This window comes from Myzus persicae, unplaced genomic scaffold, assembly GCF_001856785.1.
Source record: "Myzus persicae strain clone G006 unplaced genomic scaffold, MPER_G0061.0, whole genome shotgun sequence".
Classification (NCBI taxonomy): Eukaryota; Metazoa; Arthropoda; class Insecta; order Hemiptera; family Aphididae; genus Myzus; species Myzus persicae.
Genome location: NW_019104189.1, coordinates 206686 through 223458, shown reverse-complemented (window position 1 = coordinate 223458; position 16773 = coordinate 206686). Strand labels below are relative to the sequence as shown.

General features: G+C 31.4%; 1 protein-coding gene across 2 annotated transcripts; it reads right to left on the bottom strand.

Annotated features, from left to right (window-relative positions):
* Window positions 1–3794: 3794 nt before the first annotated feature.
* On the bottom strand, window positions 3795–11727 carry LOC111039780 (cryptochrome-1-like). Of its 2 annotated transcripts, XM_022323408.1 has the most exons (10): window positions 11319–11727; window positions 8393–8628; window positions 8198–8306; window positions 7791–7933; window positions 7254–7438; window positions 6499–6731; window positions 5684–5851; window positions 5449–5589; window positions 5182–5333; window positions 4158–4404 (listed from the first exon to the last, which is right to left on the bottom strand). In XM_022323408.1, exons 2-10 carry the CDS (start codon window positions 8563–8565, stop codon window positions 4158–4160), a joined length of 1551 nt encoding a protein of 516 aa, XP_022179100.1. In that variant the 5' UTR covers window positions 8566–8628; window positions 11319–11727. The 2 variants fall into 2 exon arrangements, with proteins under 2 accessions (XP_022179101.1, XP_022179100.1); XM_022323409.1 differs by lacking the exon at window positions 11319–11727 and having other exon boundaries at window positions 3795–4404; window positions 8393–8565.
* Window positions 11728–16773: the final 5046 nt, after the last annotated feature.

The following is a 16773-nucleotide window of genomic DNA, read 5'->3' as shown; positions in this document are numbered from 1 at the left end:
CGAAAGCGAAATACTAATTTTCCATACAAACATAGGTTTTATTACCTCCTTTAACTATTTAAAAACAGACACACAATTTAATTGTTTTTACACCGATTTAATGTTAAGTCAAACTAACGAGATAATTACACTCGAGATGAAGTCCATACAGATCATCTAGTGTCCTGATATGACTGGCAAGTGTGGAATGACAACTATGGTCACTAAACATTTGAATTTAGCTCTAAATGTTTTGTGTATAGGTACCTATACGTACACAAAAATACCAGACACGTACCTCCAGATTTCCGATTCACCACTTCCAGATGTAAATCTCAAAAACGAAGTAGTAGTATATGCATTTGTATGTTCATTGTTCACAGTTCGTTTTTCCACGGTAAAATTTTTTGTTCAAGCCGGAATGTCCCGCTCAGAGGACACAGATTTACCGTATCACACATTACAGTGATTACACACTCATTGTCCACCTATATTTGTGGGTCACACAAAAACATTTACCGTGTATACACACCTGCAACATTTTTTTTTCATCGAACTTTACCAAAATAATATTTCGAGTAAAGAATACAAATTATTAAATACATTTTTTTTATTCTTTTAAATTAATTCTAAATTATAATTATACCAGTTTTCTTGCTTCTCTAGTATAAGGTATATTATTAGGTATATATTTCGTATATTCTACAATACGAGGATCAATTAATAAACAAGAAGCAGTTACACCTGTAAAGGATTCTGATGCCAAAATTTCCAATTGAACGTCTACTGCTGAGGCTGTAGCTGAATCATTCTGTTTTGAAGTTCCCATCGATAACTATAATTGGTGCGTTGCATAGAAAAGCGGAGGGACTTAATGTAGGATATTATTTTCATAGCACAATTCTTATAAAGATGTACATAAGTATATTAAATAATAAGGTAAATTTTTTTTTCGCAAAATCTAAATTTAAATTTTCATACGGATAAGGTATCGAGTATAAAAATACTTTATCGTTTGTTAGATTACAATGGTTCAATGTACTACAATCTTTAGATACCGAATTTTTACGTCGCTTCTGCAATCCAATTATGATAAATCGCAGTTTTGGAGTAAATATTTTTGTGTGAGCCGCAAATAGGCGGACAATGAGTGTGTAATCACCGTAATGTGTGATACGGTAAATCAGTGTCTCCTGAGTGGGACATTTCGCCTTGAACAAACAATATTACCATGGAAAAACGAACTGCAAACATACAAATACATACTACTCGAAGTTATAAAAAACTATTGCCACTTTAAACATGATTTAAACAGAAAACAAAAAATTTGAAATATCATGGAATAAAACATAATTATATAAATTAAAAGACTGTTAAAATCATAATAAATCCTTCTAGTAATATGTGGTGTATGCCACCCTATATATGGCTGTGTATGGTTAGGTTAATTATAAGGAATATTCACAATAAAATCGCTGTCTATAATTTTTCATATTCATATATTATTATTAACTATTATATTTTATATACACATTATGCATACTTGTTAGAAAAGTAAATGAAAATCTAAATTGACACAAATGACTGGTAGAATTGATTTATATGTTGTATGTATATTCAATAGTCCATGGTGTTAACTGTTAACAATGTGTTCCTTATCATTTATATTGGCGTAAATTGTACCAAATAATATTTTTAGATAGTAAATTATAATTTTTATTTTAAGTATAGAATAGTTCAACGGATAAAAACTATAAAAGTATAATAAGTATTTACTCAAAGTGTCCCCCGTATTAGGGGGTTTTATTTTAATCTGTTTTTTTTAATTACTTCTGACAGTTAAGGTTACACATTCTATGTTAAAAAGTATAAAGTTTAAGTCTTGTCCGGAATAACAATACATAATAACATAAAAAAATGTCCTCTGTATAATTATAATATAATAATAACATACCTTGCGATATAGAAGTCTTACAATGGGTACTAAAAATATTTATATTTAAATCTATGGACTATGATAATAATAATATGATCAAAGTATAAAAAAATGGATAACAATATTCAAAGGAATTATTATATATTATATGTACCTAGGTATACAAAACGATTTTACATGTTCCTATTATCTCATAATATATATATATAGTTAAAATTATAATTATAATTATTTTGTGATCCTTATATTAGGTATGCTATTATAGCTTATAAATACAAATAAGTATGATATTATTATATTTCAATAATGTTAGAATTTCCGAAAAAATATCATGGTGTCTGGCAACTTACTTGTATTTTATTTAAATACTATTTCGTCCAAATAACATTTTTTGATTAAGAGTTAATTTCCGTAAACTATATACCCATATAGCTAATGATTATATTTGTTTTATTATATACACATTACACAAAAAAATGTTTCTTTAAATGTATAATATCTGATGTTTGTTTCAGCATAAGGTTTAGTGATTTATATAAGCATATAAATACAGAATGTGGATAAACCAAGGTTAAAATAAATTACATAATACGATTTACAATAATATATTATTATACATACTATATATAGTAATAAGGAGTCAGTCGATAATTAATATTAAAATTTAAAAAATAGGTACCTATCATCTTCTAATCCTAATAATAAGCATTAATAGTAACTACAGTATAACACATATTAGGTAGTTAAGAGTTTTTAATACTTATTTACCTATAACTTGAAGGTACCATGTATTTCAATGCACTCCAGGTCGCGGCCGTGGTTCTGACGAATTTTAATTTTAAGAAGATGTCAGCACACCATTTATTTTCTCTCTCTGGCCCAATCGGCAAATGTATGTTTAGAAAAACCAACCCCGGATTGTTACTTTTAATATTAGAGAGAATTATCTAATAATTACCCACTTATCGCCAAACTTTAAGTTAAAAACATTACCTGTATCTCGAAATTGGAATTTTTACAATATTTAAATTTGTATACAGTTTATAAGCATTTTTAAATTGTAATCATTTAAATTTGATACACGTTTATAACTTACACAAAAATTAAAATATCGTAAAAAGTCAAGGCAGGGACACACTAAAATATGTTCTTAGCTTAAAGTATGATAATAAAAAGTTCACTCTTATATTAAAACTTAAAAGTAACAACACAGGTTTGGTTTTGCTGAACATACATTTGATAATATGTTGCGCGTGAGTCGGAGAGAAAAAACAAATAGTGCGCCGACATTCCCTTAAATTTATGAGCAAGCTTTTAGAGTCAAAATAATGAAACAAATTGTATTTCATACAACAGAAAGATAACATATTTATTAAAACATCAATTTTCAAAGATGACATTACTTGTGGCAACCTTTATTTTCTATGAAGTCAGCTATCTGTTAACGAATACTGGCCATGTATGGTTATAATGGATTTAGATTCAATATAAAGCGTGACGCACTAGCCACGTGTCCACGATTACTTCTAATACACAAATATACATCACTCACTTTAATCTAGCGACAACCCGGTGTATTTTATCAACTTCACAGTTACAGTAACACTCTTTAATTCGTCAGAACTCGGTGTCGAACCACTTATGTATATAATATAACATTTAAATGATTAAAACTACCATAATAGGTATGTGCTTAAGCAGATTCGTGTGTAAAAAAATGACCATGATCCAATGAATACAAAAACACGGGCTTCTTAAATTTATTGTAAACAAATATTTCGGAGATAAACATACATTACATACCTAATGTTAACGATATTGAATAATGATTAATTGCAATTCGACGAAATTCCGGGAAAATATGTGATACAATAGATAGGTATCTACCAGCTAACCATTTATAGTTGTGATGATTGTTTCAACGCACAGCAATATTAAATACATCTATGGGTTTTTGTATAGTTTTTAACAACTCTTTGACACTTAATTTTTACAAAAATAAATATATTTTCTATTTTGGGAACTTCGTAGATTAATGATTTGTCAGTAACATTTAGAAATACTATTGTATTACTATCATAATACATAATTCTTAAATAATCATTTTTATACAAGTATATTGTTCAGTTAATACACCCAATGTTATTTTTAGGATATTATTGATTTGTTAATTTTAAATCATTAATAAAAAATAAAATAATATAACTACGCTTATTTATACTTTATGATACAATGTTTTCATTTATCTTCTTAGCGAGGAGATTAGAATTAATTTACCATTTTCTAATTGCGGCTGACAGTTAGACAGCTGCTGATATGCCAGTTTCATTCGCTCGAGATTGATTTTAGAAGCATTTACATGATTGACGATTGGCAATGGGTAATCAATGCCAATTATGCAATTGGCAGTAAACTGAATGGACTCGGGCGCTAACCACGGCTCGTGGATGTATTGATTAGGCATATTATTCAACACTGGAATGTATCTCCTGTAAACAACAATTGCATTAAGAAAGGGACATGCTCTTGTCTTTTCAACATAGAGCAATATGCAATTCCGCTTTTGTTGCCACTGTCCATGGCATTTATGCAGGGTCGGATTAAGGTTTTTTCCGGCCATAGGCTGAAATAAATTTACCGCCTAATTTACATAGGTATTGATATTTTACTTATACCTCAACGTAGTTTTTGGGTCACACGAAAAAAAAAATTTGCCGCCCTAGGCTTTAGCTTACACAGCCTAAGCGGTAATACGGCCCTGCATTTATGTGAGTCGTCAATGATTAGCGTGGGTTTGATTGCATGCGGGTATCGGAGCACCAGAATATTACTCACATGCTACATGCGTACACATGTCAATGGCACCACCGACCAAAAATGAAAATTGTGATTTTTTGCTCAAAACACAGGACTAATTGGACTTCAATTATTTATTTCGTTGCTCAGAACAAACAAAACAAAAATGACAAAAGTTTGTGAAAATTTGTGGTATTCAAAATCGTATGTGTATGGTTTAGAAATATAATTTTGAAAATCCAAGTACAATACAGGGCTTAAGAAGGGTTTCATTTTTCAAAAAATATACATCAAAATCACTCTATAAGAAGTGAAAGTTTTTACTGAAAGGCATGTTTTTTAGCAACAAAACAAGTCACGTGCTAGCTCCTTAAATATAGTTCAGAAAATAACGTAATTTATTTTAGTACCTAATAATTATTGTTATTTTTTTAGGTGCATAGGAAGAAAAATAGATGTACCTATCTTACCTTATATAATCGCCGTTCGGATCTACTTTTCGACCGAACCTAACAGGACAATAGCAGTGAATGAACTCTTGGTAAAATGACGAACACGAATACCACATCCAATAACCAGCGTTTACTGACCAATCGGCGTCCAACAATAGTTCATCGAATACCTAAGAATTTTCAGTCTTTTTCGTATATTCATAACGTAAACAAAACGTGATAAGACTAGAATAATATTGAAGTTCATATAATATTGAGAAATGTATTAAATGAACCTCCGTGTACCTTCATCCCTTCTTCCCAAGACAGCCACAGGTCGCCACGTGTGAGGAAGCACGCGACTGCGTGCCTCGCTATGCAGTGGATCCAGCCTTCTTGCCTCAACTGTATCATGATCGCATCGATCCACGGGTAACCGGTTTGTCCCTGAATTCAATTCAATTACCGCAATTATACCACACGTCGATTACCACGAACCACACACTCTATTCTATTTATAGAAATATGGGAAAATATTTACGTTCGCCCACTTGGACAGAGCTCTGGGATTCTTGTCCCACGGTATTTGCACACAAATCGGATTTCCGACCATTCGATCGAAGTTCGGATTGTTGGTGGACGCACAGTAGAAGAAATCTCGCCACAGCAGTTGTCCGTGCAGCGAAAGCGGCGGTTGGGATTTTCGTATCTACGTGACATTATAGATTAAAATATAGACTAGGTATTAGATATTATGACAGTATTGGGGTGGACGGATGTTTATAAATTGGGGAAATTGTAAACGATATTCATATTATATAAAACATAGTCAATAACATGCTGAAGTATAAACGTGTACCTACTGCTATAACTACTTTATGATTGTGCATTTATATATAATTATATATTATACATTTTAGGATCTGAATAACAATTTTTTTCTACGTAGGTTATATTTTGATCATGAAAAAAGCTGAAAAGCAGAGACAATATACATATACTAACATATTCTAAAATAATGGTTACTAAAATGTTCAAGTAAGTTGATTGTAAACTTTGAATTTAAAAAAACAAACATAATTATTTAAGTAAAAAACAAATTACACTATACATTTTGACTTATATAAAACCTAAATGAACCTATGTTACCTATTTTATCTATACCTTCATATAGATACAGCAATATTTAATTGCTTCGAATTTTTAGAATAATATTAGTTTAATTATATTTCATAATTACATAATTTACAATTGCCCCACTTCAGTGCTACTTGCAATAAAATATTATTTACATTTAAATTATGAGGAAAACTAAATAAGACTAAATATATAATTATATTATATGATATTATATACCTTCTTATAAAGTTCATTTAACTCTGAAAAAAACAATCTAGTGGATAAGCATCCAAATTTCAAATACGGTGCGAGACCTGTGGGACTAGCTACTAAAGATTGTGGTGTCATTTTTGGTTTTCCATAAGATGCTATGAATGCTTTCCGTTCCAAATGACACTGCAACCTTATCAATGCTTCCGTCTCGCCCCCAACCCATATGTGTCGTGCTGAGTTGTTTATCTCTTTAAATCCTGTAAATATATTTTAAAATACAAATATATCAATATTACTACATTCAAAATGTGAACACAAAATTACGACATTTAGGAACATCGAAAATTCAGAAATATCGGTTGTTACATTATTAATATATAACTTAATCATTATAAAGTATATTGCTGTTCTCAAATTACAATATAATAGTACCTACTGTTTGAAAACTCTAATATATTCAATTGTAAAATACATACATATAGTAGTATAGCACCGTGTATCTACATAGACTAGTCTATATTTAAGCAGGAATTTTAAAAATACACTTTACACGTAGTAATAACGGTATTTAAAAATGTAGATGAATACAACGAACAGCGTTTTTATTCGTAAGAACTTTTAATCATTAAAAGTTGGTAATGTAAGTTTTTATTGTAACACTCTGAGCCCATTTATTGTACCTACTTTTCTACATAATATTATATTATAATATAAAATGTGCCTACACAATAAAATTAATTGAAAACACCTATATATTAAGTACAATATTTTATATTTACCAAGTTCTTCGAATGTAGGGACACCAAATATTTCATCATGGTCATATTTAGTTGGTGTAAATGCATTACCAAGAAATTCTTTGTCTATGCTAGGTACGGCTCTTTCTGGTGGATCAATACACTCTAATAACTTTTGAAATAAGTGATATGTCAATGGAGCTTTTCCACCATTCACGTTTATTATTCTGGAACAAAAAATAATAAATTGAAGTCAGAAAATTTTCGGCGAAACACCTATAATGAATTTCAAACTTAAAAAATTCACAATTTTTTTATTAAAATATCACATAAATTAAAACTAATACAAGAAATTTTCCTCACAGTAAATGAGTTCAATTCTAAATTGTTTTTAAAATACCTATATAACATCGATTGCAAAATAAAATAACATCATATTAATAGGTACATATTATAATCGTTTACCCGTGTGTAAATCTTTTTGATATTTTTACTATAAAAATATAAACATTTTTAACGCTAATCTACAATTTTCACTATAAAATAAAATTTAATTATTTTAAAGAGTTCTATATTTACTTATCTAATTGGTACAGGGTGTGTGAACAACGAGTTATGACAGAAATTCCCATTTCGCTACACATGACTTTTATATTTTGATCTCTCACTCGACCAAACGGTTCAGGATCTTCTTCAAACGTGAAGTTTGTGGTACCCCATTGCTAGAAACAATACTACTACATAAATTATCGTATCATGTACGCAATGTATATTTATTTTGTATGTCAACAAGACAGTCAATTATTACCTACGTATGTACCTAATTAGTACCTACGTATGCCTAAAATAATCATAATCATATATTATTTAACATTTTTACCTACACATCAAGAATAGTTTATTATTAAATTACATAACGCAGTGATGGAGTTAAAGACGAGATTTGAGCTCATTTAAAATCGAAAGTTGATTTGTTGAAAACTTACTCTAAACAGTTTGGGCAATGCCTCAGCTGGCTGTCCTTTGATAACAAAAAGTCTAGAATTTAGTTTTTTCAGGCTGTTATCTAAATCTGACAGACACTGCAAAAGGAATCTGGAACACAAATTTAAAAAATCATTTTCACGAAAATGTTTATGTTTGATTATGTTAATGATAATATTTTAATATGTGATGATAACCTCCATTTATTGATGCCCACGTTTGATGCACCGGCGAACCACGGATCGAGTATGAAAATGCATCGGAACGTGTTAGCATTGATCAGCCCCTCTCGTAAACTAGGGTTGTCGTGTATTCTCAACCCTTTGCGAAACCAGTGAACGGTGTGTTTATGTTGCACTTTAAATTCCATGGTTGATAAGACAAACTGTGTTTAACGTCGAGTTGTTCGTTGGACTTGTACAAAAATAACTCTCTAGTAAATTTAAAGGATACTGTACAAATATATTTAAGCATAATACATATAATTGAGTAAAAGTTTGGAGGGGAAAGTTGTAGAAATGTATTGCTGTTTTCATTTTTGGGATCCCATTAAATATGAGGTGTAAGCATTAATTTTACTCATACATTTAGAATTATATAAAAAAATAGGTTTGACCATTGAGTAAGCTACAATAGCTACATGATGTAGTAAGAATTAGGTAATTGTAATTTAACCAAAAAATTGAAGAATTTTTATTGAAACACTGTTCATTTAACTAGGTACATTTAATAGTTTTGTCATTCTTCTGAAGTTTTTTAAATTATACCTACCTAAAAGTAAACTGTCCTATATAATCTTGTGTTCAAAAAATTATAAAGATAACTGCATTCTTTGAAACAAATTTAGTTATTTTAGTTATATGAGAAAATATAATTTACGGTTTAATTTTCAACCCTATTTTCGTGTGATACATTATTCATTAGATAATTTCGTCAGCGAGCATATTGTAAATACAAATAAATAATATTTGATTATGTTTGAGAATACCTACAATATACTATTATGTTATTTTTTATTACATACAAGAATATTGTATACAATGTACATTAGAGTAATATAATGTAACAAGAATTTTAAAATTTTTCATACCCATTTTAGTGTGTTAATTATACGATTAAAAAAATTTATATATGTAGATTTTGTGATAATGTATATTGATTTTTTTAAATATTGTACAGTAACATTATTATTTTATTCACGTTAGTTTTAAATGATAAGGTATATGTACGAGTGTATAACCCTAACCATATCTACCACTTCTACTATCTACTAGTTAGCCGTTTTAGCACTATTTTTTCTCACGTCACAACACAGACACTATACACTATATTATAGTAAATAATAAATAAATATGTATATAGGTACAGGTTTTTATCTGAAGTAAATAATAAATATTATATTTTAAGTAGGATTTATTATATTTATTTATAAGTCATAGACATTTTTTAAATATGCAAAAATTAGTTTTTATATTGACACTGTTCACAAATAAGTTGAAATAACACAATAAAGTATTTTATCATCAGTTATGAAAACTTCAGCAGATAGTCTTCAACAAATTGAATTAATTTAGCATTTTCACTTTGAGCTTTGGGGATTTCTCGAAGTTGGAAATTGTTTATATAAATGTCACTCCCTAAGTTTAAATTGGAAGTAGTGTCACTGGACACTCCCTTCCCTCAAGTGTTCAGGTCTAGTAACTATCAACACATTTACTTATTATATTAACTATAGATTGTAGATTGTAAATTTTAAAATAAAAATAATAAAAATGTCACTTAAAATACAAAATGTTATATCAGCTAAACTCGTTAAACGCGTTTCTCAACCTGGGGATCGCCAACTTATTATTTAGGGTCGTGTATGATTTAAAATTTAAATCAATACAAACATTGAAAAGCTCAAATAATAAAATAAAGTAATGAAAAAATAAAATCAATAAATATTACAATATTACATAATAAGAGTATATATTGTTATATATTAAAATGGAGCACACACCATTATTATATTTATAGCAAACGTCAAATATAGATTATCAACCAATGGTAATGCATTACGGGCAATGAAAAATAGTTAAAAAATATATTTATAGAATAAAATATTTGGTATACATTTTTTAAATTAAAAATAATTATAGTGTAATATTTTTTTTATGTTTCTTGTGCACACTGTACAGTACTCTTATAGTATTGATTATTGGTTATAATCTATGCTAGTATATAAAAACATGTATGTGGGGGGTCGCTAAAAAATTGAAATATCAAAAGGGGGCCTCCGTAGTAAAATGGTTGAGAAACACTGAGCTAGACGATAAACACGCGTCATACTAACTTCTATTAAATAAACGTACGAAGTTATGAATAACCACGGTCCAAAATCCTATACATAATATGATACAATTAAAATTTTTTCGATACAATCATGTCAGTTTATAAATATTATTTTTTTATTGATCTTAAGCCCGGCAACATAGGCCATTAGCTGTTTGTAAGGGGGGACGGTTGTTTGAACTCCGGCTTGAACAAGTGTTCGAGTCTGTGTAGCAAGGACGTGTTATTAAAATTACCGGATGGTCACCCATCCGAGAGCTAGCAACACCGTCCGGTGCTGAACACTCGGAGCGAGTACGCAACTTACATCGCGCAACACCAAACCACATAAATAGTATATGTATGAAGTATAAAACAATAATAACAGATCATCATTCATATATTATGGCTTATACAGGGTGATTTTTTGAACATGCTCACCCCCATTTTTCACCCCCTCTGTACACCTGTTACTTCTTGACAAAACCCAAAATGTTTGTACAGTATACTTGTTTATGTTTCTAACGTTTAAGTAATGTATGTTGTGCGTGGTAATGTTCAAACGCGGTATGTTAATTTGGCCTTTCGAATGTCTCCAAACGACGACGAGTGGATTTGAAACGAACGACGACGACAACAACAACAAATTCTAACAGGTGAAAACTGCCACTCGTACACGTCTTCACCGCGTAGTTTACTCCAATTTAGTGAGAAAGTAGACGACGAGTACAGTGTATTACAATGCTTACCCTCCTCCAAAATAACCTCCGACGCAGGTAAAATTATTAACGACCACCAAAACCGACTTACCTATTCGCCGAATCCGACACTGCATGATTTGTTATCCTCGGGACGAACTCGATCCGAGACGTTATCGCCGCGGTTGATACTGCAACTACAGCTGCAGTGTTGATAGCGGCAGCGATCGTTTGTTCACCGCCACGAGATGCGTCTGAAGACGAGCATAAACGCAGCGCACAACGTGCACGGCAGCCATCGCCGGACAGAACGTCCGGGAAGACGCGCGGGTGTCCACGCGATTTAATAACAATTGTCAATTTAATATACCTAGTTCGGTATACAATGGTCACGCCGACGACGTCCGCGCGGTATTACGACGGTATCGTCGCGAATAAAATATAATATTATTATGTCACGATCACCCGACGTCCGACGCGGCGGCGACCAATGAGCAGCGCGCGCGGCCACCGACTGACTGCACGTCAGATCGTCTAACGTTCAGTAGTAATAATATGCCTGCAGGGTACACATAATGTTATTATATATGATTATTGTCACGCGTCGCAATATGTATAATATTTCATTTATTCGGATTCGAGCGAGTCACGTTGCACAGCGGCGTGTGGCGGCCCGGTCACGTTGCCGGCGGCGTGGTCCGCCTGTGTCAATAGCAATATAATGGTAATAGTAATAGTAATAACAATACTTTATGTACACACGTAGATTAACTATCGGGGGGGTCAGGACCGTTCGCAGCGCATCATCCCTCGCTGCTGCAACTGCGTGGTCAACGAGAAATATTGTATCGGCAAACTGATCGGTTTTAATGACCTATACCGTGTCGCCCCTTGGCTCGCCGTATACCCAGTACTGTCAACTGCCTGCAATGTGCCATGTTAATAAATAAGTAGTATTAATTACACCTAGGTATACTGGATGTAGTTACGCCTATAGTAATTATAATATTAACTTCAAGTATATAACGCAATATCCTATGCAATTATCGGACACCCGATCTTCAAAATCACCATCAATACGCCACTGATCCCGTAGTACATTAAACCGGAATATTTTCGTTTTTCGTACATTATATTGTTTTTGCACGGTTATCTCTAGTTGTAGTTAATAAAAACACGATCATTTTTAAAATATGAAAAATTACATTTGATAAAAACAATTTTTTGAAGTGATTCAAATATCAATTATTATAATATGCTCAAATTCTTACATATACTTATAATTTTTTTTTTCTATCTATTGTATTTCTGATGACGCGTTTATATAGTAAGTACTGGGTTATTACTATAAGTTAGTCAGTTAATGACATTGCAAGGATGCACAGAGCATTGCATCAATTAAATTAAAGCAAAATAACAGTTGCCTAAATTCAATAGGTAACAACATATACGTACATAAAAGAACCCCATCATGGTGCTCAGGAATGAGCTTAAAGTTTATTAACCCGAGAAAATGTCATGGTTAATCCAATTTTGGCTGAACATCGGATTCGGTGAAGTAAAGGTTGGTAGGTACTCAATAAAAAGTTGACACGGACCACGGCGGTGTTGTCCGTGATAGCCAGGTCACAGAGTGGGCGGTATAGATATGGAAACACAACACGAATTAATGATCAAGGCGTGTTCGCTTTATTTTCAGACAAGTTATATGTACTAATATACATTTACAAGGAAGGTTTCCTGTACTGCGGTCGATCGTCACCCACTGGGACAATGAAATATTACAATGCGAAGCGGTCTATGGCTATTATGTAACGTGGTACGGAAAACGGAAGACGACGACGACAACTTGTTGTACGACGGTTGGCGAACGGGCGTGAGGTGAAGGTACTCGTCCGACGAGACTTGCTTTCCCATCCCGCCTTGCGCCTTTGAGGTGTGATGGGAGAGTCTAGTGCGTCCCGTCATTGGTACCCCTCGGTAGTGGTTGGCAAAAGAGTTTGAGACGGGTAACTACGGTGTGCTTGTACTTTGTAGGTACTCGCTGTCCGTATCAAAGTCATGTGCATGGATTGAATCGACGTGGTTATTGATAAATTATCGATAGTTGGAATTTTCTTTTTCTCATATAGGTACTATAAGCCGTAGTAATATTTAACACACTTAACAATATAAGTCAAAATAAAAAAAAAGCTTTGGTAGGTAATCAAGTAGGTAGCTGAATTTTTTCTTATTGTAGCTACTCGATCCTAAAAAATCGATTTATGCAAATTTATAAAAATGAAAAATGTACCTACACAGTTACATAAGAGTATGACTGTAATACTGTATAAGTATCACACAATCATACCATGCTAAATAGGGCGGACGACTCAATAACCAATAATTATGTAATATGAATAACCAGAACATTATGAAAAACAAATAATAAAGGTCTGTGAAGAACAATCTCACAAAATATAATTAAGACTTATCGCATCACCGTCTTTGTAATCGTCGACTGTATTATACACTGTAGTTTCTCAGAAGCAAAAAGTATTATGCCAAGTTAAATATTTAGATTATTTTAAACTAAATAATATAATGTCCTACCCATATAATTTGGTCAATGTCTTATAGGTCTTATAGGTAGTATTGGCAGATGTGTAGTAACATAACGTATCTACATATTACTCGTTAAATTGTAATGCCGTTAGACTTTTTAAAAGTTATTCTATAACAGTTTAACAAGTATATTTACCTAATGAAGTAATATGTAATTTATTATTTTGTTGCTGTACCTACCTATTATTTTAACTTAAAAATATCTTGGTTCATTAAAAATGTCTATTTATAGTTTTGAATTATATCATTGTGTGTGTGTGTGTGTGTGGTTTTATGAACACTAAAAACTCTAAATCTTCAATCAAAAGCCACCCGAGGCTGAAATAGTTTTATTCCTGCACTTGCCACACAATAATCTACTATTTTCATATCGGGTAATCGTCTAATATGCTACCTACCATAAAATGATATCTACCAAAAAACTGTATGCATTTGGAAAGTATATATCTGAGTCATGAAGATGAATAACATATTATAGCAGTTGTACAAAATTATATCTTAATAGCCATTATGATATCTGATCCACCAAGACCCATGATAATTTACTGTTAGATATATCATTTTAGTCTATGCTGTGTTCACGTAAGTGTCCTATTTGTTGCGAGTTTTACTTTTTATTTTTTTATTTTAAAATAAACAAAAATGAATAAATCAATGCGCTATTTGTACGGGCATATAATATGTAATGAGGAAACATGTGTTAATTATCTTCAAGAGAGAAACTTGCTCCCAAAACTTGGTAGTTTAATAAATTATTTAGTAATAAATTGTCATTAATATTGTTGTTAATTTGTTATTAATCAGTAAACGTTTTTTGGTAGGTATTATTTTACGGTAGGTAGCATACTACAGCACCGAAGTAGCGGTAGGTAGCATATTAGACGAGTACCTCATATCGTATTGGTATGGATAAAAATGTAAACGACCACATAATATTATGACACAAACCTACAGCGCAGGTTTCATACACTTTACTGGCTGGGGTCGGCTAGCCTAAACATTTTATAACGATAATAATTGTCGAAGACGTAATACATAATTGGTGGGTGGAGTCGTGGAGGCTATAAGTCATATTTTACCCGTCGAGCAATAATTTTCAGAAATAACCTTCATAAATGTTTGGCTGTTGGAGTCTATCATCTTTCTGATGCCATTTTTAGGACTTGATACATACAGCGGTATTGGTACCGAATAAAATAAATCTAATTTCTGTGAAACGCGTCGTTTTTTAAAGTCTTAAAACTGCACTGTTTGTTTTTTACGCACCCTGTATTTCATTCTCAGACATTTAATATTGTAATAATTGTATTCAGTAGATATATATGCATAATATAATCTAGGTTACAAGCTGGTTTCACTACAAAATAGATGAAAATGATAATAATTTCAACCATTCTGTGATTTGATCTTACTTTTATAAGTACTTAGAGTTTATTTACTACTCGATTCAGATAATAAAATGCTGATTTGTTGATATTAAATTTAAAGGGGGTTAGAGCATGGCATGTTTTAAGGAGCAATATTTAGACTGGTCTTATTACCCGTACCTACATTTGAACTTAATCATTGTATGAGTAGTAAATAAACATTAGTGCGTTAGCATCACTATGTATATGTATCGATAATTAAAGTAATCTAGATCTCTGCAAATTCCAAGAATTCACTTACATTCATCCCCATGCACACGTCAAAAAATTAAGTTTTTGTAATTTTTCCGTTTTTAAAATCGATACAAAACAGCTAAAAGAGAAACATTTATTTCGCTACTTCTCGTGACCCGATTAAAATTTTTTTTAAATATCTGTTTTCGATTACTTTATAACTAGGTTATGTAGAAAAAATAGTTGATGGTTTAGAACTGTTAATATGTGTAAAAATGATTTTTGAAAAAGTTAAAAAATTTTTAAAAACTGTAACAGGCGATTATCACCCCCCTATGTTATTACCGTAGGGGGGGGGTAATAGTCGCCTGAGGTAAAAATCGCATACAGTAGCAGGCGATTATTACCCACCCCGGTAATAATATTGGGGGTAATATTTGCCTGTGACACCGGAAATATTTACATATCACAGGAATGCAACTAAATAGCCTATCCATGACGCCGTGCGATCATACGTAATAGACAATAGTGTATGATTAAAAATTGTATACGAATGTAATCCATTTACCATTGTATAATATTACTTTTTACTTGTAATTAGTAGTGTCCAGATTTTTATGTAAATATATACTTTTATAATCTTAACCAATTCTTATTAAATATGTTGACATTTGTAATACACAGATTAAATTAAAATTAAATTAAATTTAATTTATTTTATTTGAGTAAAACCCATTAACTAATGTATGTATTCATACACATATTTACTAGTGCTATAATATGAAAACAGCATCAACTTGATATACGCATAGTCAGCACACACAAGTGATGTGAACATTAATACCACACGCATATTGGTAATTTTTTTGACTCACGCACCTGCCAGCAATGTTTGAGAAACACACTAAGTGACAATAATAGCTGTACAATTATACAAATTTAATATTTATTATATACCAGTAGTTTTAAGATCATGGCTAAAGTATTTAAGTATCAACACAAATGTTTCTCATTAGGTATATGTGTGCCATACTAGTAGACAGTAGTGAGAACCTGACATTACACTAGCAGCTAAGTAATTAGAAAGTATTTTGATTATCACATTGCTTTTATCTATTGAGCATTAAGTAATTTAAAACAATTATTTTTAATTATCTGCCTACCAATTGTCACTTTTAAATTTTTTATTAATTGTTTATGGCATCAACTGCGTGGTTATTAGCCAGGGTTTTTGGGACTGTTGGGTTACTATAGGGTTCGGTACACGTGTGTGAACTTTTAAATTTTAATGATTCAAAGTTCTTAATTTAAAAGTAAAAATACTAGTTAAAGGGATGATAGAGGTTATAGGTAAAGTAAGGT

Bases quoted from the DNA above. Each gene is read 5' to 3' on its own strand.
- LOC111039780 (XM_022323408.1), bottom strand. From the start codon at position 8,565: ATGGAATTTAAAGTGCAACATAAACACACCGTTCACTGGTTTCGCAAA. The intron at 6,732-7,253 runs GTAAATATAAAA...ATATATTTACAG, and splicing joins CCCTACATTCGAAGAACTTG to GATTTAAAGAGATAAACAAC. The intron at 4,405-5,181 runs GTAAGATAGGTA...TGTTGTTTACAG, and splicing joins CCGAACGGCGATTATATAAG to GAGATACATTCCAGTGTTGA.